At 41.5% G+C, this 23,011-nt stretch overlaps 1 protein-coding gene across 11 annotated transcripts in view; it reads left to right on the top strand.

Annotated features, from left to right (window-relative positions):
* Positions 1-23,011, top strand: part of IL1RAPL2 (interleukin 1 receptor accessory protein like 2) — a 431,040-nt gene that overhangs the window by 387,914 nt on the left and 20,115 nt on the right. For all 11 annotated transcript variants that reach the window (XM_039387783.1, XM_027716577.2, XM_027716576.2 and 8 more), the window contains 2 exons: positions 14,133-14,262; positions 20,820-20,965. In XM_039387783.1, the coding sequence (XP_039243717.1) occupies positions 14,133-14,262; positions 20,820-20,965 (276 nt within the window). The remainder of the gene's footprint in view (positions 1-14,132; positions 14,263-20,819; positions 20,966-23,011) is intronic.

Below are 23,011 nucleotides of genomic sequence, written 5' to 3'. Positions count from 1 at the left end.
AAGTGCAGGGTGCCAGCAATCAGTTTCTCCCACAAACTGCCTGTCACATTGTCGTCTCCTTTGCATCAAAAGCCAACCAAAAAAGGTAGGGCAGGCAGTATCAGGGGGTGAAGCTGCTTGGGACCGCATGGGCCCTGCAGATCCTTTCTCCTGGTGGGGCAGGCCCACTTTAGCAGTGGTTGTGCACAGAGGAGCTGAAGTTTCTTTAACGCCGTAAGAAAAACCACATTAGCTCAAGTACCTGCCGAGTGTGGTGGCAGCACGGGTGGCCCGGAGTCCATGGGCTGGGCAGTCCTTGCTGTGAAGATGGGAGGTAGGAGATAGTGGCTGAACCAAGGACCGTCCACCACCCCATGCTGCTCCACACTTGTGGGCAGCAGGGACCAGGGTGCCAGCCCTGTAGGGACAGGCAGGCTGCTGCCATTGCATGGCTAATCCTGCCAGGCAGCAACACTGGGGTTCCCCTGGATGTAACTTCCCTTGCAAGCCCAGCTCAGAGCGAATTCCCTGCCAGTCATGGGTTTGCTGTTTCCACTGGCATATGGGACAGATTTTATTTCTCTTTTTCTCCTATGAAACTATGCCTTGCCATCAAAGGTGACAGGAGCTGAAGAGCAACCCTCCCCTGCCAGAGCCTCTGGGGAAGCCCAGCCTTTATTAATATTACCCCTTGCACTGTTGAAACTGAACTTGAGGCTGTTTTGGTGTAGCACAGGCAAGGACCTCCACTGTGGCAGCCCTGCACCTTGGGAACATCCACACTGCTGTTGAGGCGGGGCAGGCTTAGTTCTGGAGTGGCCCTGCAAGGAGCCCTCCTTGCTTTAAGGAGGCCACAGCCTGTCAGCTCCTATTCTCACAGCTGGATGTTTCACTGCCCAAAGGCTTATTCCCTGTGTGGGTGTGTATCTGTACCAGACACAAGGGAAACGTTGGCCTATCTGGGCTTTAGTGTCTCCTTTCGCTGAAATGCCCTTAGATTACTCTCCCATCCGAAGCTGTCTCTCTGAAGCAGTTCTCTGAAAGGGCGATTGCTCTTTGCCTTCCCAGCTGTCCCCAGAAAGCTGCTGCGTGTGCTCTGTGATCCCAGCAAATGCAGCACTGTGTACTGGGGTCTGATCCCTCCTCAGGGCTGTGAAAGGCAGCTGGGCTCTACCTTTCTGTGAGTGGGAGCAAATAAGGTCAGCAGTTCTGACAGAAAATTTGTAGGAGTCAGTAAATCTAATAAGGCTGAAAAACTAGTGCTACAGGAGTCAATATAACAAGTAATTAATGTATTTTCTGTCTGTTGGGAAAATGAGAAACATTCAACAACTCACTCGAAAAGAAAGAAAACCCCCAACTTGTTCACAAACAGAGCTGTGTTTCTATGTGGAGCTGACTTTTGAAGAGGGTTTCATTAATGGGATTGAAGTGGGGTGGGAGTGTCTGTGTAGCTAATTCATTTGGCACTTGGGAGTAGTGAGTGTTACATGGTCTGTTTGGCTGATAGCTACCCAAGGGATCCTGGTTTTCAGCACACTGCAAGGCATGAAGTACAGTGTTCTGCAGGGTCTGTGCTTGTTCTCTGGGACGGACTGTGAGCTTATCCTTAGTGGCAAATGAGAAATGGCGCAGGTGTAGGTAGCACAGAGCACAAATCTGTCCTACTCTTCCCAAAGGAGCACTGCTTTCAGAGGCTCCTCAACATGCCTTGAGTCAGCCCTGTTTCCCATGACCAGAGCCAGCAGAATCCTTCCTTTACCTGTGAAGACTCAGGCTCTTTCCTCACTGCCCCTACTCCCCTGCTCGTTAGGCAGCGCTGTCCACAGCTGGATTTCTGCAACATGGGAAGGATTTTTCATATGCTGCATCCAGCCCTATCTTCCTCCAACCAGGCTTTCAGTTGGGGATGAGTCCACCTGGCAGAGCTAAGAAGCGAATCTTGCCCAATATCTGCACAACGCAGCAGAGGGAAATGTTGGTAAGAAATACTAGGCTGAAATGAAGCAGCAGTAGCATATAAGGCAAAATATTAAGAAGCCTCCAGTGAAATTCCAGAGTAAACCATACCTATACATAAACCACACCCAAGAAAAGAAGTTTTCTATCAAACCCTGAGTTAGCACAGATGTAGTAGTGGAGATTCAGGCTGTAGGAGGGAGCTAAGGGGCAGAGACTTCAGTCAAGATGATTCCTGATAAATGTAAGTTATTGTCTTTTTCTGAGCCCTAGCCCAAGGAGGAATGAGTCAGCTAAGGAAATAATTATTTTTTTTGACAGAGAAATAAAAGACATTGGCTCAGACACACTGGATCTCAACAAGGTAGCACAGAAGATAGTTATCCAAACAGGGGAAAAATTTTACCCAACCTTTTCTTTCTCTAATACTCAGCAGAGTCAGCAGAAGACCTTGAGAAAAACCTGTCTGACTTCAAAGTGCAGCAGCCCCCTCAGGGCAGCTATCAACTCTTCACAGGTATCACCCAGCTCTGGGAACCCTCTGCCAGTATTCCTCTGGGTGTTGGAGTGGGAAATAACAGCAAAGCATTGCCATGTTCATGTCGCCCTGTGCTGGAGCAATACTGTCTTTCCTGATTTTGAAAATCTCTGGACTACAGCAGGGTTTTTTCTGTTGTATTTGTCTCTGTTTTGTATTGCTACATGAGCTTTTGAGAACATACACAGCATCCCTTTAGAAAACCTTAAAAGAAACATCATCAAAACTTTGGGGCAGGCGTTTGCCTCAGCCTGTTGCCAGCTGCAGGCACAGCTTTATTGAGTGCTCTGCGAGGTAGCAGATACACATCTCTAAAGGCCAGTCTTTTGCTCTCGCTCCTGCCCATCTGTGTGTAATTAGACCATCACATTTCCAGATGATCACTATTACCTGGGTCCTTTTGGATGGTGGCAGGAGCTTTCCCAAGGGAGGGAAGAGTAAGCCTGTAACTTTCTCTGGTTAATTCAGAGGTGAAGGCCATGTAAAGGTTTCTGGCACTAGAAGAAAAACTCAAATAACAATCTTGACACTGAAGTAGCCAAGGTTTCACAGTAGCTCTTTCAGGGAGCAGCTTAATTTTCTTCTCAGCACTAGCACAGCTAAGAAAAGATATAAGCAATAAAGAAGAGCAAAGCCTTTCTCTCAGGAGAGTTTTTTTAAGATACTGCTCTGAGCTCCTAAGATACAGCCTTATATCCAAACACCACTGTGGGCAAGATGAGGGGGGGGCGCATTCTGAGGCTCCACGAGTGTATAAAATCAAAGCTGCTTTCAGTGGGAGCCAGCTCTGTGTGCTGAGTGCTCTTGCACAGCTGTTCCCAGTATGCTGGACTAAAGAGCAGGCTGAGCCAGACAGGAGCTCACTGATGCTTTGCCTGCTGTGCATGACATGACTGACAGAGACAGGATCCCTATTTCCTGATTCCTCTTTGGTTTTGAATAGCAGGTGGTCTTTTTAAGATCAACCGCGTAGGTTCACGTTAAATCCTCAGGAGGTTGTTCTGAATAAACATGCTCAGAACATGGCTCTCCCAAATGGATGTTCACTCTGAGTTCTCCACAGCAGAGCATAAAGCCTCCCCTCTTTAAATAGATTTCAGATTCGAACTCATAACATCTTTTTGTAAGTCTAGTGAAGACATGAATCCCTCTCCCCAAGAGCTGGGGGAGGGGGATGTGGGTAGAGATTAAGGGCTTTTATTTGTTTGTTTGTTTGTTTGTTTATAAAAGAGGAAAGTTTCCATTTGCAGGAGTTTCTGCTTGGGCCAAGGAGGTGTTTTTTAATTTTGAAAATTTAATTTTTTAGTTCTGAATCACTGTCAGTGAGCAGTGTTGAAAATGGGGTGAATTATGTAGACTTGGGGAAGTTGAAACCACGAGTTGTGCCTTTACTGTGTGTAAAGATCCAGGGGGAAAAAAAGCGATGGGTCAGAATTTAGGAGATCTGAGTTACAGATGTCGTGGTTCGCCACTCACCTAGGGAAAAGTGAGACTATTAGATTCCTGTGCAACTAAAATTACATGTAATATGTGGTTAATGTGAATACCCTCAACTGAATGCAAGGCAAGAGGCTTAGGGTAAATCTGAGTCCTCACTGCTAATAGGTTTAGGGCAATTAGTCCATTGACTTCTGTAAATCACATCTGTCACAGCAAAAATAACAAGGTCATTTTCAACATAGCACTTGACTGAACTGCTACGTTATGGCTCAAATTACTGAGCACAAGGAGATGTCACTATATCTCTTTAGGAAGGGGTAGTTTTAATTCTGAGAAGTTGTCTGAATTTACAAAATTTTTTATGACTATTTGCATCCTTAAGTCTCTTTTGCAGGTCTTGTGTCTTGGTTAAAAAATTCTTAACCCAAGGTTTAGGAAAAAAAAACAAACACTAAAAACCAACCAAACAAACAGAAAAAAAATATGTAAACTGTGAATTTTCAGTGTGATTGATATTTTTTTAAATACTATCTACCCTAATGTTATTTATTGGGCTTTTTTATCATGATTATTTTTTTATCAATAAGAAGGACAAATAAAAATGTGCCCTTTAATTTTTACAAATTATAAGAGGTTGATCTTCCCTGTAAGTTTTTTATTGGACAACTGGTGAACAATATGGATTCACGGAACAAGCAAAATACAGTTTGTGTTTATTGAACTGTGTTTTACTGTCCTACTCAACCTGAATGCTATCTCTAATTTAAGTAAATAATAAATGGGAATTATCTACTGCAGTTAGCTTGGAGAAAACATTGCTCTGTGGCTGTTGTTTTTCTTTTTAAAATCTTTTTTGTAAATACATTTTTATTTAGAACTCACTGTTGCCCTTACTCAGCATGGCACTTAAATATGGGCTTAAATTTAATGAACAGGGAACCCTCTCCCTATTCAGCAAAATGTTTGAGCATTTGCTGAGTTTTTAGCACATCAGTGAGTTGTAGATTCTCGTTTGGGTACAAGCTGATCTCGTAGCTGTGTCCCTGTTGGTCCCATTGTGCAGGGGAAGTGGGAACTTGCGTCATCTTATCACGAGCCATGGCAGGTCCTGTCCCCTGTGGATGAGAGGCCACCTGCAAAACTGAGGCCAAGTGAGGTGACAGTTGTGGTTACACTCATTGTCAGAGTGATTGACATCTGTCTCTTCATCCCCCTGACCAGGGGGGATGGGAAAGCTGGAGAAATCAGAAGGTTGCAGCAGTTACTGCCTCTTGTGTCTGGCCCCTTTTCTTAGCCTTCCCATCCCTTTCTCCTGTGTCAGGAGTGTGGCAGCAGAGAGAGGAAAGGATTTAGCTAACATCAAAATATGTGCATCAAATTGATATTCTGGACCTTTTTAACACACTAACTTTTCTGGCCCTACATGCCTGCTGCAGGGCACTACAGGGGTATTAGTGAGCTGTTTAGTGAGAATTAGGGTTTTCATCAACATATTTGTACAAAACTGATGTCAGAGTATGTTCAGACCTTTCCAATTTACAGAAGAATGTACTCTGTTATTTAAACTTTGTTTCATAAGTAATTAAGAAATATAGTAAACATGACAAACAAGCTCAATCCTCTTTTCCTCAGAGAAGTCTGTCATCTGAATTCACTTACTCAGAACTTGTAACCCATAATTCATAATATCATACACCCTATCTGAAGGTGAGAGTGCTCGTGCTTCCTCCTCCATCAAGTTGGGACTGTGCCCTGTATCACACCCCACAAGAAGCATGAAATTCTGAGCAGTCCAGCTGCTGTTGGATCTGCTTCAAAAGCTTTGTGGGTAAACTGAGGTTTTATACCCTCCAGGTTGGAGGTTTGGTCTATACCCTATCCATAAGTTAGTGGATTCTGAGGGGACTGCCAGATAAAAGATAATGGTGGCTGGAGACAGCAATTTGAGGTGATAGTGGTGCATAAGGGACTTCAGCTCTGTCTGGCCACCTGTCCTGCCCATGGAGTGTTCTGGCTTTGACCTCATGATGCTGCTCCCAGCATATATCAGGCCTTACCATGAGCTGTGTTATCAAAACCTAAGCAGGAGTTGAGTGAACAGTCACAAACTGAGTATGAAAATACCCAGATGACTCCTTAGATTCAAGCACACATACAAAAGTGTCACTTGTTTATAGGGCAGGACGTCCATAGCAGGAAGCAGAAGTTTGCACTGGCTTTGTCCTTTCTAAGTGGAAGATTATCCATTCTGTAGTCAGTGCCTTGAGGGGGTTTATCATTTGTTTAGAAAGCAACACACAAGTTGGAAGAGGTTTAGCGTAATTTCTTCAGCCTGTCGCAGCCTGCAGCTGGTTTCCTTAGCAACCTTGAATGTACCCTCTGCCTCCTAGATGGGGACTCTTTGAAATGTACAGCTGGGTACCCATAACATACTCATGTGACTAAGGTTCAGAATTTGACAACATTGGTGTCGGTAGATCTCAGTCAGGTTGGTCCCTCCGTGCACTTTCTTCACATAGAAGCCAGGTTACTCTAGAAAGAGATGCTGGATTTCATCCTCTTTATCCCCTGTGAGAAAAGATCAAGATGTAATTGCTCAGGAAACTGAAATGTGAGACACAACTGTCCATAGAAACTTTCATGCAGGGGCAAGTTGGAGAGCTGGGAACTCCCAAAGCTGGCAAGAAGCAGCACTGTGTGGGATAGGACCCTGCCTTCCCCTTGAGCCAGCAGGTTGTTGTGAGGAGACAGGAGCATCTCTTTGGAGCTCAAACAAATAATTCACTGTTTCCCCTTCTCACCGTGGGACAGTAGTTTAAGGAAGCAAGTGCCCCTCTGAATAATTTTTCCCTTCCTACTCTTCTCTCAGGGCAGTGAGAGGAATCATTGCTGTGGCAGCATGGGGACATGTCCATGCCTTGGCCATAATGAGATGATTTGTTCCATGGCACTCTCTGCGTAGTTCACCCTATTCTGGATGTCACTGCTCTGCTGCCATTGGGCTGCCTCAGCCCTTGCAACCCTACCACTGAGGGGATATTTTCCAAGTACGTGCAGGGCACTTCTCTTCTTAAATAATGTTTCTATGCCTCAAAATGCACAGAAGTGAGATTTGCAGAAGGACCTCAGCACTGAACACAAGTTAAAGTCAGCACAAGGCAGCTGTCAAGCTGCTTCTGGAAATCCCACTAAGCATCTGTCTTCATTGTAGGTGACTAACCGAAAAGCTACAATCCTTGACTTTCCGTTACACCCGAGCTCTCAATGACTACGATTTTAAATTATGAACCCCAGGCAGTTCTGAAAATGGGATAAAGGATTTTATAGGATTTAGGTGAGGTTAACTTTTTTTTTGTTTTGGCAGTGGAGGGAGGCAGGGGTTGGGATGTTTTTCTGGGTGTTATTTTTTTGGAAGAAAGTCGCTCTAGGTGATTTTGCCTTGATTGATTCATTTTTGGAACATCTGATAAATTTTTATCAGCAACATTTCAGCCTTGTGTGTGTTTTTTAGTTTTGTTTTTCTCTCTTTGTGGGAGCTACAGTCAATAGCCAAGCCTACAAGCAGCCCTTGCAATGGGTTGTGATTGTGTTGTTTAAATTAGCAGTGGTTGGGTCTGTATGGAATGACAGCAAATGCATTGACTTGTGTTCTTGGCAACAAACTGTCTAGAGGCTTAGTTGCTTTGTTTCATGTTTGGAGTTTTGCTGCTTGTTGTTAGTGTTATTTTTATCCTACTTTTTATATATGCTATTTGCTCACTTGAGTGAGACAGAAAAGCGCAAATATCTCATGGCTGTGTGTTTTGTGATGTCTCAGGGCATAAGAAATAAGAGCAGAGCAAGAAAGAAAGTTAAAATTAAGATCATAAACTACAGAGGGCAAAACAAGACCTAAAGATCTCTTGCATTTTTCTTGTCAAAGTTTTCACCGGTCTCTTTTTTTATTGCCAAAGACTTGCCTCGGTCAAAAAGTTCTTATGTGAGTGAAGAGCCAACTTACTGTAAGTTATGTATTGCCACCATTTATTTTTCCTAAACATCAGTACAGCTGCCAGGATACCACTGTAGTGGCTGTATGAGCTGTTCGCAGCACAGGGTCGTACTTAGGGGAAGAGCACCTCCTTTAGGCTGTTTCTTTTAGAAACTTGGAGACTAAAACAATCTAATTATACATATATATGGGTGTGCTTTCAAATGTTCTTAAACTGTTTTGAAATTAATGTCTGGAGGCTAGTTAGGTTTGATTTCACTATAAATTTATCTTATTAAGGCAATTATTATCACTACCCAAAGCAGGTTTCTTAATTTTCTTTAAAATGCTTTCAGTTCATTAATTCTTGGCTGAGCTTTAATTATGCAAATGTTTGGAAGGCTCATATCCAGTCATGAATCTACTGGCTGCTGGAATAGAGTTTTGAAATATTATAGGATTTTCTGTAATTATGTTTTTTTGGTGAGGGAAAATAATTTGATTTGAGTATGTTTTATTTTCACTGGATCCACTAATGCTCAAACTACTCATTGAACTTTATGAGACTTTTACCTAAATGGGATAACATGGTTCAGCACACAATTAGGCCTGTATTCTGTAGAATAGCCAGGTAAAAGAGAAGGCAAAAGAAGCCCTATAGTATAGAAGGTATAGTAATTAGCACTGTCTTTATTAATCTTTTTGAACTAAACAAAACATGAAACCTCTGATCAAGTGATGCTGGGAAATGGCCAGGGGAAAATAAAGGATAATGTATCTGTAGTTTTTGTGGGGTGTTTGTAGCTTTGTCTAAATTCAGTAGTGGTGTGCTGCTGGGCTCCACTGTCGCTGCCGAGCATTGGAGAGCAGCTCAGAAGATGTCCTTGCAAGGGACTTGGAGAGAACTGACATTCTCTAACTAGAGAGAAACTACCACACACAGAGATTGTTTTTCACGAGTCAAGGTCTATGTTGCCCCCGGCATTTGTTTTGTGGATAAATTGCAGGCATAAGCTCTGTCTCCCATATCTTCTTATCCAGGATGTCCTTCTGAAAGAAAAGGAAATGTGTTCTTTACTTTAGGGTTGTATACAATCCAGTCTGCCTTCCCAGGGGAATTTAAATCACTCTGCTGCTCTTTGGCCGCTTTCTAGCACTTGTAAAGCACATTAGAACAATAATGTTCTTGTCAGTGACATGGTGATTTGCCTTGCAAACCTCACAGCCTGGAAAGTCAGCTTCAGTTTTGCAGACAGCTTGTAGAATACACTTATTGAGATGTGATAAGTAACCTGCCTTTCTTGTCCTCTGCCTCAGCAAACAGAAGAAACAAAGCCCATGAAGTGCCTGCATAACATCTGCATGTGTTGAGTGGGAAGCTGCTCCTTTGCCAACACTCCTCTCTGTTAGTCTTACAGGGAAACAGACACAAGCACCATTGTCAGAGAGGAGCTACATGATGCATATGCATTGATAACAGGGACTTGGAGTGATGAAATGACTTTTCAGTGGCAGCAGTGCACTTGTCTTCCCTTCTATGTGTACACAGCATCCAGCCCTGGAGTAGATGAAAGCAGTGATATTGCAGTCCATGGTATTAGCACCCAGGTGGAACAGAAGTTGTAAATCCAGCTAGCAATGTGTGCAGGATTGACTTTTGATGTTGCTTAGTACAAAAGGAGGCCTTTTGCACTTTCAGTCAGTTCTGCCACCAGCTGGGAAGGATCATTTGCTTCAATTCAGGCTTGCTGAGACCGGTGTTGTATCTGGCACAAAAATGTGAAAGAATTGGAAAAACAACTAATGTCTTTCAAGCCACAGGGAAAAAAAAAGCACCCAAGGATTCACAGATGACTTTGGCTCCTTTATGCGGTTGCTCTGAGATGATTTGCTCTGTGAGTGAAGGCCTGATTTGCTGGTAGTACAGGTCATCAGTCCATATTCTCTGATGTGGGCATCAAAGCCACAAAATACACCTGTTTGTGCAAAACAAGTGAAAAACAACAAACAACCAATTTGCATTTTAAAAAAAAGTCCTGAAAAATACCTTGGCATAAGGCAGATGTTATGACCTGTGAAGAGGCTTTGTCTTCCATGCTGGTCAGTCATGTAGCCTTGGCATTTAAGTTTTTAAAAGTCTTTTGAGTTTTTAAAAGACAGAAAAACTTTAGGTATTTTAAGTTTCATTTACTCGATGCTTGGAGCATATCTCATTTAAGAGAGATTGTTCTGCAGGATTTGTGATTCTCTTTCAATGCATGTCGGCCCTGCAGTAAGCACATTCAGAATCATTCCTGGCTAAATTATTTTGCAGACCCTTTTTCCATCCTTAGCTAGTACTTTACCACCATCAGGCAGCTCTTTTGCTTGAGTAATTACATTTCTGTGGAATTCTCCTTGTCAGGAATACGAGTTGCTAAAACTTGTATGGTAGAGTTCACACAGATTTGCTGTGAAAATGGGCAGGTGAAAATTGTACAGTAAGATTTAGTAATAAAAGTCATTGCCAGCGGTTGTGTCTTATCAGCTGAGAGTTTGCAACAAGCCTGCCTGATTGACAGGGCAGGGAGAAAAGCTAAAGCAGAGACTTCTGCTGGAATCTGCAGCTTTACTGTAACAAGGTGACCCCAGCAGAGCAGAAGACTCAGGGATGTCTATAAACAAGCTTTTCTGCTTTCTTTCCTTGTTTTTTCAAACACTTTCTTAACTGTTGATTCATTAGAAATCTCGCTAATAGTCTTCTCTGTTTCTCAGCAAATTATTTTATTAAGTAAAAATGCATCTGAAATCTCTATCTGATTTAAGCAGAATCCATCTATAAATGAAAAAATATTAGGATACCATTCATTCTAGGAGGTTTAATGTTGTTCATTAAATGGTGCAAGGGGGATATTTCTTAATAAGAACACTTAGTAGGGGAACTACTCGGGGTCATGCAGAATAGCAGTAATGATGTGCAGAAGTTTGGGCCTTACACCAGATGGATTGTTGGAGTTCCAAATGACCTGCTATAGTTCCTTCTGCCTGGAGCTATGACTCAGTGTGATACTGCATGGCTTGAAGCCAGCCCCAAAATCAGCACCTGCAAAAGGGCACTTTCCATGCTCAGTGCCTGTTTCTCCACATATTCAAGGGTACATTTAGGAATCAGGGAAATCAGCCTCATTTTTAGGATCACAGCACTTGGGGGGAAATGCAGTGAGACATGCTGTGTTCTTTTCCAGGTGGAAATTGGTTAGAGTTCCCTGAAAACCAGTAGCAACAGGTTGCCGCTGTAATTGTGTCTTAACATAGCAGGAGAGAGGAAACCTCCCTTACTTTCCTTGTGGAGTCTCATTTGGGGACGTAAAGTGGTTCTGCAAGAGAGCCAGTGTTACCTTTCTGACTGTGTCCTGCTGCCAGAGTCACAAAGGAGTAATGGGAGTTACAAACCAGAAGCTGCTTCAGAGAGGTACAGAAGAGTGAGCTGGCCTTACCAGCTCGAGGAGTAGAAGAACAGGGAGTGAGAGTTTGAGTTTGGATGGGACTTCAAAGGGTCATTAAGCCCCAAACTCTTTCCACCCCAGAACAGATCAGCTCAACCCATATGCACATCATTCTGCTACTGAGATAAAAATTGGTTATTCTATGAGAAACAGTTGCTTATGCCACCCTCTAGTCAGTGATGGATTTGCAGATGAGATTAACTATGGGGTTTTTCAGGTGTGGCCAGTCCCAGACTTTGAGCTGAAAATCCAAATTCACTCTAAATTTTGCTGTTGATGGTATTAGTTTATTCTGCTGGTTTCCCTGGTGGCAAAGCTAGGAAATAGATCTGCCCAGGCACGTTCAGATCATGCAGGCTGTCACAGTAAAGGCTCCTGATGCTTTATATTGGGTTTGTTTATTACAGAAGCTGTGTACCAACAGCTGGGGGTTTTAGATTTTCCTATTTGTGTGGAAAACTTTTTGTTTCTTCAGACCAGACGTATTACCTCAGGATATTTACTCTGCATGTATAGAAATCTTAGGCTCACCTTAGAATATTCTCATTTCTCAGGGCTTGTTTTTTAAGTAAAAATCTGCTAGTTTGAGAAAAAGCACACTGTGTAATATATTTTGCCTATAACACTTAAGGCCCAGCACGGTGAGCCAGGAAAAGGGCAAATACTGTCAATGCTGATAGGCCACATCTATCCTTTTCCTTTTACACATTGCAACAATGTCTTTTTCCATTAAAATCAAACATGGACTGAGCAGCCACATGCTAGGATTCACCAAATGGTATTTAAAAAGATGTGTATTGTGACTCCAAGGCAAGTGGCACAAAAGCCCTCACACCACGCAGGCATTCAGCACGTTTGGAGAAACTGAGGTGAATGTAGCCAGAGGCTCCAGTTTTCCACTCCACCCGTGGAGTGAGGCTGGGTGAGCTTGTAGTGGAATTAAATATCTGCCTAGAAGTGTTTCTGACTCTTCGTCAGGTAGAAGTTTAGAAATTTTTCTGATGGTGGTCAGTGTTGTGGGATGTGCAGATAACTGTGAATATCCACCCCTTCTCTCTTGTATGTTTGATCTGGTTGTATAATCTGTCAGCATCAGCACGTGTTCAGTGGCCAGCTGTGGTGCCAGAGTTCATCATGAATGTGCAGATAATTAAAGAGTCTGGAAAACATTTTCAGGATAAACACTTTCCATTTTTATCTTTTCCTATTTGAGAAACAGAGACTCAAGTGCAGCCTTTAAATCTTTTCTTGCTGTATCCTAATGTTTCAAAAGGACTTGTAATTTTGGATCTTGACTTGGAAACAATTTAAAGGCGGCTGATTTTCCATGGCTGGGAGTGCTGTGCTTCCTGACTAATCAGGCTCTTTAGACATGTCTTAAATTGGGCACCGAAATACTGGATAGACAAGAGCAAGCAGTTGACTTAGGGGATTTAGGCAAAGACACTTTAACACACAGCTCTGATACGCTCTGAGTGTGCACACAGCAAGTTAACGCTCCTGAGCAGACAAGAGGTAACTGATTAAGGCACAGTAAGTCAATCATGTGAAACCATTAGCCCATGCTCAACCAAGTGATGTGCTCCAAATGATTAGCCCCTCTGAAAATTGTAGGCCTGTTATATTTCAGTCAAGAGAGTCTCCTGCTGACACAGAGAATGGTTGACATAATAAAATCTTTCTTTCAAACACAGTAAAATTCATTTGGGCTTTCTATTCTTGATCCAAGTCCTAGGAGTCTCCATTGACATTAAATGTAATCTGTCCTCACATCTAAGTTGCTGATTCTACAGCTGCTCAGTAACCTAGACCACCTCTGTGGGGTAAAATAGGCAGAGAAAAGTGGGTGCAGGAGCTGTATTTTCATACCAAGGGAATGGACATGTTTCTCATGAATTTCCTGTCTTGTTTGAGGTTTTTCTGGGGGTTTTTGTTGGGTTTTTTTTTTGTCTTCTGCAGTCAGACGACCATCTGTCCTGGCAGTGTAAGCACAGTCCTGGACTACCTAACACAGTTAGAGCTGTAGCCAAACTAAATCCCATCTAAATGCTGAATTCTCGAAGAGAAAAGAAACCTGATTAGTTTCCAAGTTTTAATTTTTTTCTTTTGGAAGTATTATTGCAGAGCTGAAAGGAAGAGGTTCTTTAGTCTATTGCTTTAATAATGCTTTGAAGTTTGGTCCTTTGCCAAATGTCTGTTGACAGTAACATCAGTGTTGGTGCTCACTGGCATCATGTATTTCTTGGGAATCTTTAAAAACTCTCTGAGCAGCTTACCATGACTTCATTAACATTTGATTTCTATCTAAACGAGGAAGAAATTATTGCTGTGTCTTTTTTATGGTGGGAGCAGTAGTTCAGTGATTTACCTGCCATATAGAGACGAATCCCCAGTCCTGGTAGAGATCCCAGGAGTCTAACAGAGAGGTCATCTCTTTCTTTTTGACAACCAGTTTGACATCACCTTATGTTGCCACCATTTCCATACCTTCTCATTGTTCACGTAGTATCTTTCTTCTGGAAAAATTAAATGATAGATAACCTCAGGGTTTCATTTCACAGCTATTTCGTGTAGATGGAAATCAACATCACTCTTTTTCCTACTTTATAGTTATTCCTTCTTTTTTTTCCTTCCAATTTTAAACGAGGAGCTTTATCTGAAGTGTTGATATTTCTTATATTCATATATTCTCATATTCTTATATTCTCTCACTAGTAGCTATGACATAGTCTCTAACCTTTTCTCTTCTTTTTGTCCTCAGGAAACCCACTGACTGTGGCCTGCAAAGCTTTCTTTGGATTCAGTGGAGAATCAGGCCCCATGATCTACTGGATGAAAGGGGAGAAATTCATAGAAGAATTAGAAGGTCACATTAGAGAAGGAGAAGTCAGGTACTTTTTAGATTATTTACTGTTAAACTTATTGTATGCCCCAAAAGCCTGTTGGGTTTTCTTAACAGGTTTTTAATTGAAAGTGAAAATGTTTTTCTGTCTGAAGAGTGATTAATGACTTGGAGCCAGGGCTCTGTGATTTGCTCCCTCCCCTTTCTAAACTCTAAAGACATAGAAGATAAAGATGTAGCTATCTAAGGACCCAAAAATCTGTTATCAAATTCCCCTGGTGGGTCGTAGCTGAAGGGTCTCTCGAGTGTTCCAGGGGCTGATTTTAGCCCTGCATGGAAATGGTGCTGCCCAGTGCAGCTGTCCCATGTGGCAGTCCTTGGCAAGATGACATTCATTTCAGCATCAGTGTTCATCTTGAAGATGAATGGTCTCCTGTCAAAGCCACCATACTTTTTCTCTTCTACTGCACGTGCTGTCTGTCTGTGATGCAGCTCTCAGTGTGCCTTAACCAGGACTTTCAAAGAGCAGCATTTGTTCCTCCAGGCTTAACACTTAAGGGAGAGAAAGGAGTGGCTGTGTCTGATATCCAGCTTGTGCTTGGCTTGTTCCAGGTGCTGGTTATCATTTACTGTACCAGTTGTAAAGAAAACACTCACTTGTATCCCCATGAACTTCCATGGAATTTGCACTTAACAGCATCATCTTCTCTTCTTTAATAATTACCTGATTTTTGTTCTTTGAGCAAAGACTAAACTATGGTTAAACTATGGGAAAAGGGGTCCCAGCTCCAATAGACACAATGAATAGAGATTATAAAGAAAGCCTAGGTCTTTTCACCTTCCATTGCACATTTTTTTGATCTCATATCTGAGTTGTTTGTTTCTTGTAAAGGTAATTTTGGAGAGCAGGCAGAGAGAGGTTCCTTTGCTTTATTACTTGATCAATAATTTGAAGTTCAGCCATTTAGCCACTGGTTATTAAGATATACTAAAATAACTGACCTAACATTGCACCTTAATTGCACAAAGATGAAATTTATTTTATATTGCCAGTGTACAGTCCTCTTTTGGGCTTCTGACCACAAAAAGCAATTATTGGAAACTTCTGCTATTGTAAGTAATCAGCACTTAATGACATTGTGTCCTCTCTGGTGTGGGTATATATATATGAACAGAGTGATTTTGGTCATGTTCTTCCTCTGCATCAGAAGGACAATTTGAGTTTTGTATTTAAAGAGCATTCCATCTTTAGCACAGTTCAAAACTTTTCCTTCATGTGCGTTTATTAGTGAAACTGAGTTTGAAAAAGCTGTTATTTGTCCTTCATTGTGCCATCTCATTACACATTCATGTTTCAAATTAATATGTGACAACTCCCTCTTCTCATTCCATTAAAATGCTTTGGCTCAGTTTGCAGACCCCTCACAATTCAGTGAATCTTCTCCTCAGCAAATCTACTTATCACGTACCTAATCTCCTGTGATCACAGCCAGCATTAAAAAGAGCATTTAGCAAAAACTACTGCATCATTACCAGCAGTGCCACAGTCCTTCCCTTTTTTGATTTAGAAGTAGCTGTGGCAACTGAAGTGGTAACTTTTTGCAAATGATTCTTTCGCAATAAGAGCTCTTGTTTATGTGTCCCATTACAGGTGTGCTGCTTTAGGGAAACTAAGCAGCACTAATCATTCTGACAGTGCTCTGAGCCAGCCCACACCTGCCACCCGGTTGTATTTATTGTTGTATTTAAAAAATTGTAAAGTATGTGTCAAATTTGATGAGCCACATTGAACTTGTTGGTTAAATGCCTTTTCCATTCGTTTGCTTCTCTGTGGTGTTACCAGCACGTTTCTGTTTGTGTTGAGAAACTAAAAGTAGTAGGGAATTGTTACAACCAGACCAAGATAGTCCAGCTTACATTTGGAAAGCTTCTAACATTTTAACTCTGCATCCCCCATCTTAAATCAGTTCACAAACTTAGTAGCATTCTGAATTTTTGGTGCTGTCCCTACCCTGGACCGTGCCTGTCTGTTGTGTTGCTGGATTTTCTGTATATGATGAGAGTTCAGGTTTGCAAATCAATGCCGTGTGGGAGTACAAACCCCCCATCCCTAGTTTGCATCCTCCAGTGTGCATGGTTAGCAGCCACTGCTGTTATGAAAGCACTGAAACAAGGGTGCACTTAACTTGAGCATTCCTGTTCAAATCAAACCCATGGAACTGGGGTTTGTTTTGTAACCACACTTCACTGAGTAATATTTGTGTGGTTCTGGACTTCTTGTTATTTATTAGACCTTGTTCCAAAGCCTCATAATAAAAAGCAACTAATCAGCATTGCAGGACTCAGAGGCAATGACCCTCTCCCTAAACTGCTTCCTTGCCTTCCCTTGAATTAAGATCCCCAGGTGTTAGACATGCGTGGGGGGAAAGGAGAAAGAGGCTTTGCTTGCCAGGTGGGCTTTTCACTGCGGTAATAAAAATGTCATGTAAATTGAACCAGGGCTATTAAAGAAGGAATCAGAGTCTTTAAGCCTGTCTTCAGAGTTGTCAGTTGTACCTAATTATCAAAGGAGCCCACAGCAAATTTCAACACCGTCTCTCTGCCGTGGCAAAGTATTTTCAGACATAAATCTTACTCTCCCAGCCACCTATGAGTTGCTTCTTTTTCTTCTTCAGGCAACACTGCCAAACAGTTTGCAGTTGCCTCATAATGCACGTCTTATAAAGTATGTTTGTCCTTGTTTTTTCTGTCTTGTCCATTTCTAGAGTAGTAATAGTTTAACTCCTTCTAGTGGCATGAAAAGAGGTGAATGAAGACATTTTGAACGTCAGCTTTATTTCTTCAGATTAATTTATCACCCACAGAAGTCAACTGATGGTTACAAAATGCTCAGACAAGATGAGGTTATGTTGTATTTTGTTAGGAGGGGGTGCTGAGGGCGGGAGACAGAATTCTCACCACTGCCTGGCCAGTGTGCTGGGTACTTGGCAGAGAAGTATGGAAATGACAGCCCTCTCCTGAAAAGCTTATACTGCTTAAGTAGACAATTTCTGGGCAAAGAATAAGAAACACGATGCAGGAAAGTGAGAGGGAAGATCATTGTGCCATGTTGCCAGTTGAACTGCTTTGCTTTGGAGAGGTACTTATGTACTCACAGGTCTGTCCTTTCGTCTACAGCTTATTGTTAAGGAGTAGAAGGAAGGCAGTAGAGTTCATAGCCCTGTTCACTGTCCATATCCTGAGCTATATAAGGAATGAAAATATCCTTTCTGCTAAGTCCCATGTCACAGGCAGGTTAGTAAAGGTTTGGAAGTAATGCCTTGGTCTTGCAAAGAGACCCAGGTGAGGCTTTCTTAGGGCCTTTACATCTTTGATCATACACAGCCTAAAAATTTTAGGAAAATATAGAATCATAGAATCATAGAATCATAGAATCATAGAATCGATGGGGTTGGAAAAGACCTCCGAGATCATCGAGTCCAACCCTTGGTCCAAATCCAGTCCATTTACTAGATCATGGCACTCAGTGCCACGTCCAATCTGCGTTTAAAAATCTCCAGGGATGGTGAATCCACCACCTCTCTGGGCAGCCCATTCCAATGCCTGATTACTCTCTCTGTAAAGAATTTTCTCCTGATATCCAACTTAAATTTCCCCTGGCCGTATCAAAGGAAAAGTATTTTAACTTCAGATTCAACTTAGTGCACATATGCATTGGAAAAAATATGACAAAAGATTTGAAAATCCAAACTGTTGGATCATTTTCAAAGAAAACATTTGTATTCTGAAATGGCACTTCCTTTTTTTTTTAATTCGTATTCTTAACTGAAAAATATTCACTAGACAAAATGTTTTGATTCAGCTCAAATAAAATGCTTCAGCTTCAAGAAAAAGAAGGCACTGTATTTTTTTTACTTCACCCACCTTTTCTTTCTCTCTTTCTATCCTGTTTGTTGTGAGTTGTCAAGTGCCATTGATTTAGCAATGTATTAAATGATGTAATTACTCTTAGTTTGTTCAGCAAACCAGAAAAAGCAAGCTATTATTTTCTCAACTTGTGAGAGCTGGCATGTGTTGACAGTGTTGCTGGTGAAGTTTCCCCCATTTCAGACAGGGACAGAGCTTCATCTTCGGGGTGTGCAGAAAATGCTGTTGGACCTGTAAGGTCTTACTTGTTACTCTGCTCCTTTTCTAACCCAAAAATATTGTGCTCAGTGTTCTCTGAACCAACCACAAAATGCAATTAATTAAAGGCTGTACACATATTGAAAAAATGTAGGTGACCAACTGTGTATTTCCAGGCAGTAATGAATCATTAGCTGTAGAGTACTGGTTAAAAGAAAAAAGAAGAAAAACAAAAAAGCAGAAATGAAAGGTTCAACGCCACCAAGAGCATTCTATGCTTTGCTGCCAGCATAATGCTTAACTGTTTGTCAGCATTTTCATGATAGATCCCGTTCTAAAGAGTTCCCTTACTAAAGATTGCAATTAGAAGTAAGATAAGTGGAAAAAATTCTCAGTTCAAATGCATATTCTTTGTTTTATGAAAGCTCCTTTTTAGCTGATCATGTATTATTTAAATATAGGTTAAGGGTCAGTTATTTTAAATAAATATAGTTTGGATATAGTTCAAAATAATAGTTTCTTTTATTTTAATTGTAATCTGTCTTCATTTTTTATTGTGTAAAATATCCTGATTATAGGATAAATACAAGACAATCAGAGCATTGACTAAGTGCTCCAGATTAATGTCCCAGATATCATCTCTGTTAAGGATTATATAGTTCCTTGCGGCAGGATTTGTAGGCCAAAATTTGTCAGGCATATTGTTTACCAGCAGAGGAGAAAGACTTTCCTGAGTCTTTATATAGATAGCAGATTAATAAGTAGATGAGAATTGATTTATCTGACTCCCAATTATTTAGGCTGAGTCTGCAAACAGACCAGGCTTTCCAAGGAGGTTTCTTTTCTGACCAGAAATGATGCAAATTCAACTTTTCTTCAATAATTTCACCACTTGGACTCTGGACTAGAATTAAAAAAATTTTAAAAAAAACCAAAACAAAACGAAAAAAAGAACACAAAAAAAACCCATAATAAATGAGAGTTAATTTGTAAAAAAAGATAAAATCTAAGTTTCCAAATGCAACACACACGTTTTTTAAACTAATGATTTTCCCCTTGCTTTTTTGCAAGTTACACAGCCACAGTGAAAGAGGCTGAATCGTTGTGGATGCTCTGGTACATCTTCTGAGTTCTGTCAGATCCCACGTGCGTTTAGAGGCTGTGTGCTGTATGAAATCTTACTGTAAAGATGTGGTTTATAGCAGTCAGGATTCTATTTTTCATTGTCTAGTGCAATTCTCTCATACTTCTCTTCTGATTTGTTTTCAAATTCCAAGTGTTATGTGAACTCACATACATAAGAAAATGTGTGTGTGCATCGGAAACTCCAAAACTCTCTGTTATGGTTTATAATAGAGAAGTTTGGGGTTTGCTCTTTACTGACAAATGTTAAGGTCTCCAGCAGCAGTTTCTGCCCAGAGCAGGCAGCGCTCCCATTAGTTACTTCCTGCCCAGTTGCCTCCCTTTGGTCTCTGGAGAAAATATTTCACCTTTGGGGAACCTGGATTTTATTTATACCTTTACCTCACAGTGCTGTAAACAGCCTTTTCAGAGAAAAGACTCACTGAAGTGCAACGTGCAGTGGTGAGTTCACAGGTGTCTGCCAGGGCACCCCACATCTTGTGTTTACCCCCTTCACGTTAAGCAGCAGTACACAAACAGGATCAAATGAACCTGGTAGATTTTACTTGACGTTACATTTCCTTTATCAAAGGAGCAGCAACTTTTCCTTGAACAAGTGATAAGCCTTTTGAGAGAATATTGTATTTTTAGACTTAATGTCAGCAGCAGAAAACACTTGCATTTACTTTGCATTCTTTTTAATGTTCACACGAGAACAATGACATGAAAAGACTGTACCTCTGGCCTGAAAGTCTGCTAGAACTTTCTATTCCCTTTGTGGGGATTTTGCATGTCTCCTCTGTCCTCTCAGAGGAGCAGAGAGCTCTTGTTCTTGACACTATTCTCTTTTAAAGTCAGGATCTAGCCCCAGAAAATAGAGGAAAGTTACAGGGAGTAGCACAGCTCCTTTTGTTAGGTTTCCAGACTGCATTAAAATGTATTACAATACCCAGCCTTTAAAATACTGCCTTATAATTTGTTCTGTGATGGCTTTGTAGCACATATTTGCTTCTGGAAAATGGATATTTACTGCTTCTTTTAAAAGAAGCATTGTTTTTAGCATTTAATTCTGATGGAGCCAATGTAAACAAGCCACGTGCAACCATTGCACTCATGGCCACTCTTCCTTAACTTGGTTTAGCTCCTCACTAGACATGGAAGGAGAAAGAGGCTTTTGGTGATCATGAAAGATGCCTCTGAGAAGTCTTTCAGGCAGCATGAGTCTCCTTCTAAATCCTTTTCCTGGAGTGAAGGAGGCCAAGGGACACTGTCTGTCTTGTGCTGAGAAATAATGGTTCTTTTCAAAGTCTTCCACCCATATTAATTCAGCTAAAGCAAAGCCTGTATCCTTCCTTTCAGACTCCTCAGAGAACACCTTGGAGAAAAAGAAGTTGAGTTGACATTGATCTTTGATGCTGTAGGGGAGGCAGACCTGGCTAACTACACGTGTCACGTGGAAAACAGAAATGGACGGAAACACGCCAGTGTCCTTCTGCGCAAGAAAGGTAATTCTCTCCATTTCATTATCTGTGCTCTCGCCCCTCACAGCAGCAACAGGTCAGCCAGAGGTCCTGCTGACCTCTCTGAGCCAGGCTGGACTCCTGTGTGCCTGCTTGGAGCTGAAGTAGGCTTGTGTACAGCTTCAGTTTACCACTTGTGAAAAAAAAAAAATAAAAATCATTAATTGTTCTTTAGTGTCTAGCTATTCAGCCTTGAAGGTGATGCACTTGCTTGGAATACAGTCATTCATAAAGCACCAATATGATCAGTGGAAGTATTTTGGTCTAAACAGCCTATGAATTTGACCCAGAGTTGACTGACTAGGCCAGCGGTAATTGTGTGATAGAGTTAAAATGTGGATTTCTTGGAACGGGTACCTTGGCAGTGAGGTCAGATGTTCTCATATTTCTCCGCTTCCTGGCTTTATGTTTTAAATGGAAAACTTTAAACTGTCACCATGCATTTAGATTCATAACTGCATTGAGAATGAAAAACATTGCAATGGGAGCTACAAATTGATGGAGAATTACCCCATCGTGGTTGTCTTGCTCAATACTGCTCCTGAATTGGGAATACCACTACAGACAAGATATCGTAGCAGAAAGGAAACCATTTGGATTTGAATGTGCCAAATTAAAAGGTGCTACTATGCGCTGCTGTTTGGAGAAGTCATTATCGTAAAGAGTTTAACAGTTCCTCATTACAGTTCTTATGTTGTTTGTTCAATCACCTCTCCTATTCATAAGTAGGGTGGCATTTAAATTTGATGGTGATCTCTCTAAGATACAGTATATCAGGCAATACAAAAGCTATAAGAAAAGCAAAGGAAGGTTACACACTCAGGAGAAAGCTGTTATGTGAAACTACAGAGCCATCAGCACGGGAGATTGACTAAAGAGTTAATACATTGTCCAGATTTCTGCCATCATTCCTGGCTGTAAATTATTTTGCCAAAAGCAGAGAAGAAGAAATGTTTTCGTGAGGCAAACCTGAAGGTGCAGTTCCAGTCCTTTGTGTATTTTCACTATGGCAAAGCACGTGCTTCTCAGCAGGTTCTGGGTTACAGTGTTAATTGAAAAAGCCAGTTAAATCCAGTTGGCAGCCAGTCACAGGTGATGTTCCCCAGGGATCAGTACGGAGGCCAGTCCTATTTAATATCTTTATGAATGATCTGGACAAGGGAATCAAGTGCACCCTCAGTCAGTTTGCAGACAACACCAAGTTGGGCAGGAATGTTGATCTAGCAGATCATTTTACTCTCTACTACACACATACATACATACATACAGGAGGGTAGGAAGGCTCTGCAGAGGGATCTGGGCAATTATATGAGGTTCAACAAGGCAAAGTGCCAGGTCCTGCCCTTAGGTCACAACAACCCCCTGCAGCACTGCAGGCTGGGGCAGAGTAACTGGAAAGCTGCCTGGGGAAAAGGGACTTGGGAGTGCTGGAGTCACCATCCCTGAAGGGATTTATAAGTCATGTAGATGTGGCACTTGGGGACATGGTTTAGTGGTGGGCTTGGCAGTGCTGGGTTAACAGCTGGGCTCAATCATCTTAGAGGTCTTTTCCAACCAAAACGATTCTATGATTCTATGATCTAAAGTGACAGGTTGTCACAACTTTAATTAAGGAGTCTGGTCATCATGATGAAGGATTAGCCTCTTTAGTGCAAAAAGCATTCTACCTTTCCTTCTACTGAACCTCATAAATATACAACTGATAGTTAGTGTATCTATGTTGGCACTGTTAAATGTTCTTCCGTGTGCATATATTAGAATAACAAGCTAGGATTATTTATAACAAAAAAATGCAGATATTTCAGAGCTCTGCTGAAATTATGGAAGAAACACTGCTGAATACAGAATTTGGAGGTGGAAAGGATCACTTTGCAGCTACTATTTCATTTCTCTCTGCACTGTGGCTGTAAAAAACTTATATTCCCCTCAGGCATTCTCAATAGTTGATTTTCAAGCTATTAAAGTGTCATTTAAAATAACCACTGTATTTTACTGTGTCCTTTGACTGCCTGTCCCATTGTCCTGTTTGTT

This window comes from Pipra filicauda, unplaced genomic scaffold (assembly GCF_003945595.2).
Source record: "Pipra filicauda isolate LSUMZ 115617 unplaced genomic scaffold, ASM394559v2 scaffold58_size5111680_pilon, whole genome shotgun sequence".
Classification (NCBI taxonomy): domain Eukaryota; kingdom Metazoa; phylum Chordata; class Aves; order Passeriformes; family Pipridae; genus Pipra; species Pipra filicauda.
Note: the sequence above shows the minus strand (reverse complement) of the source record. Positions and strands in the feature narration are given on the sequence as shown.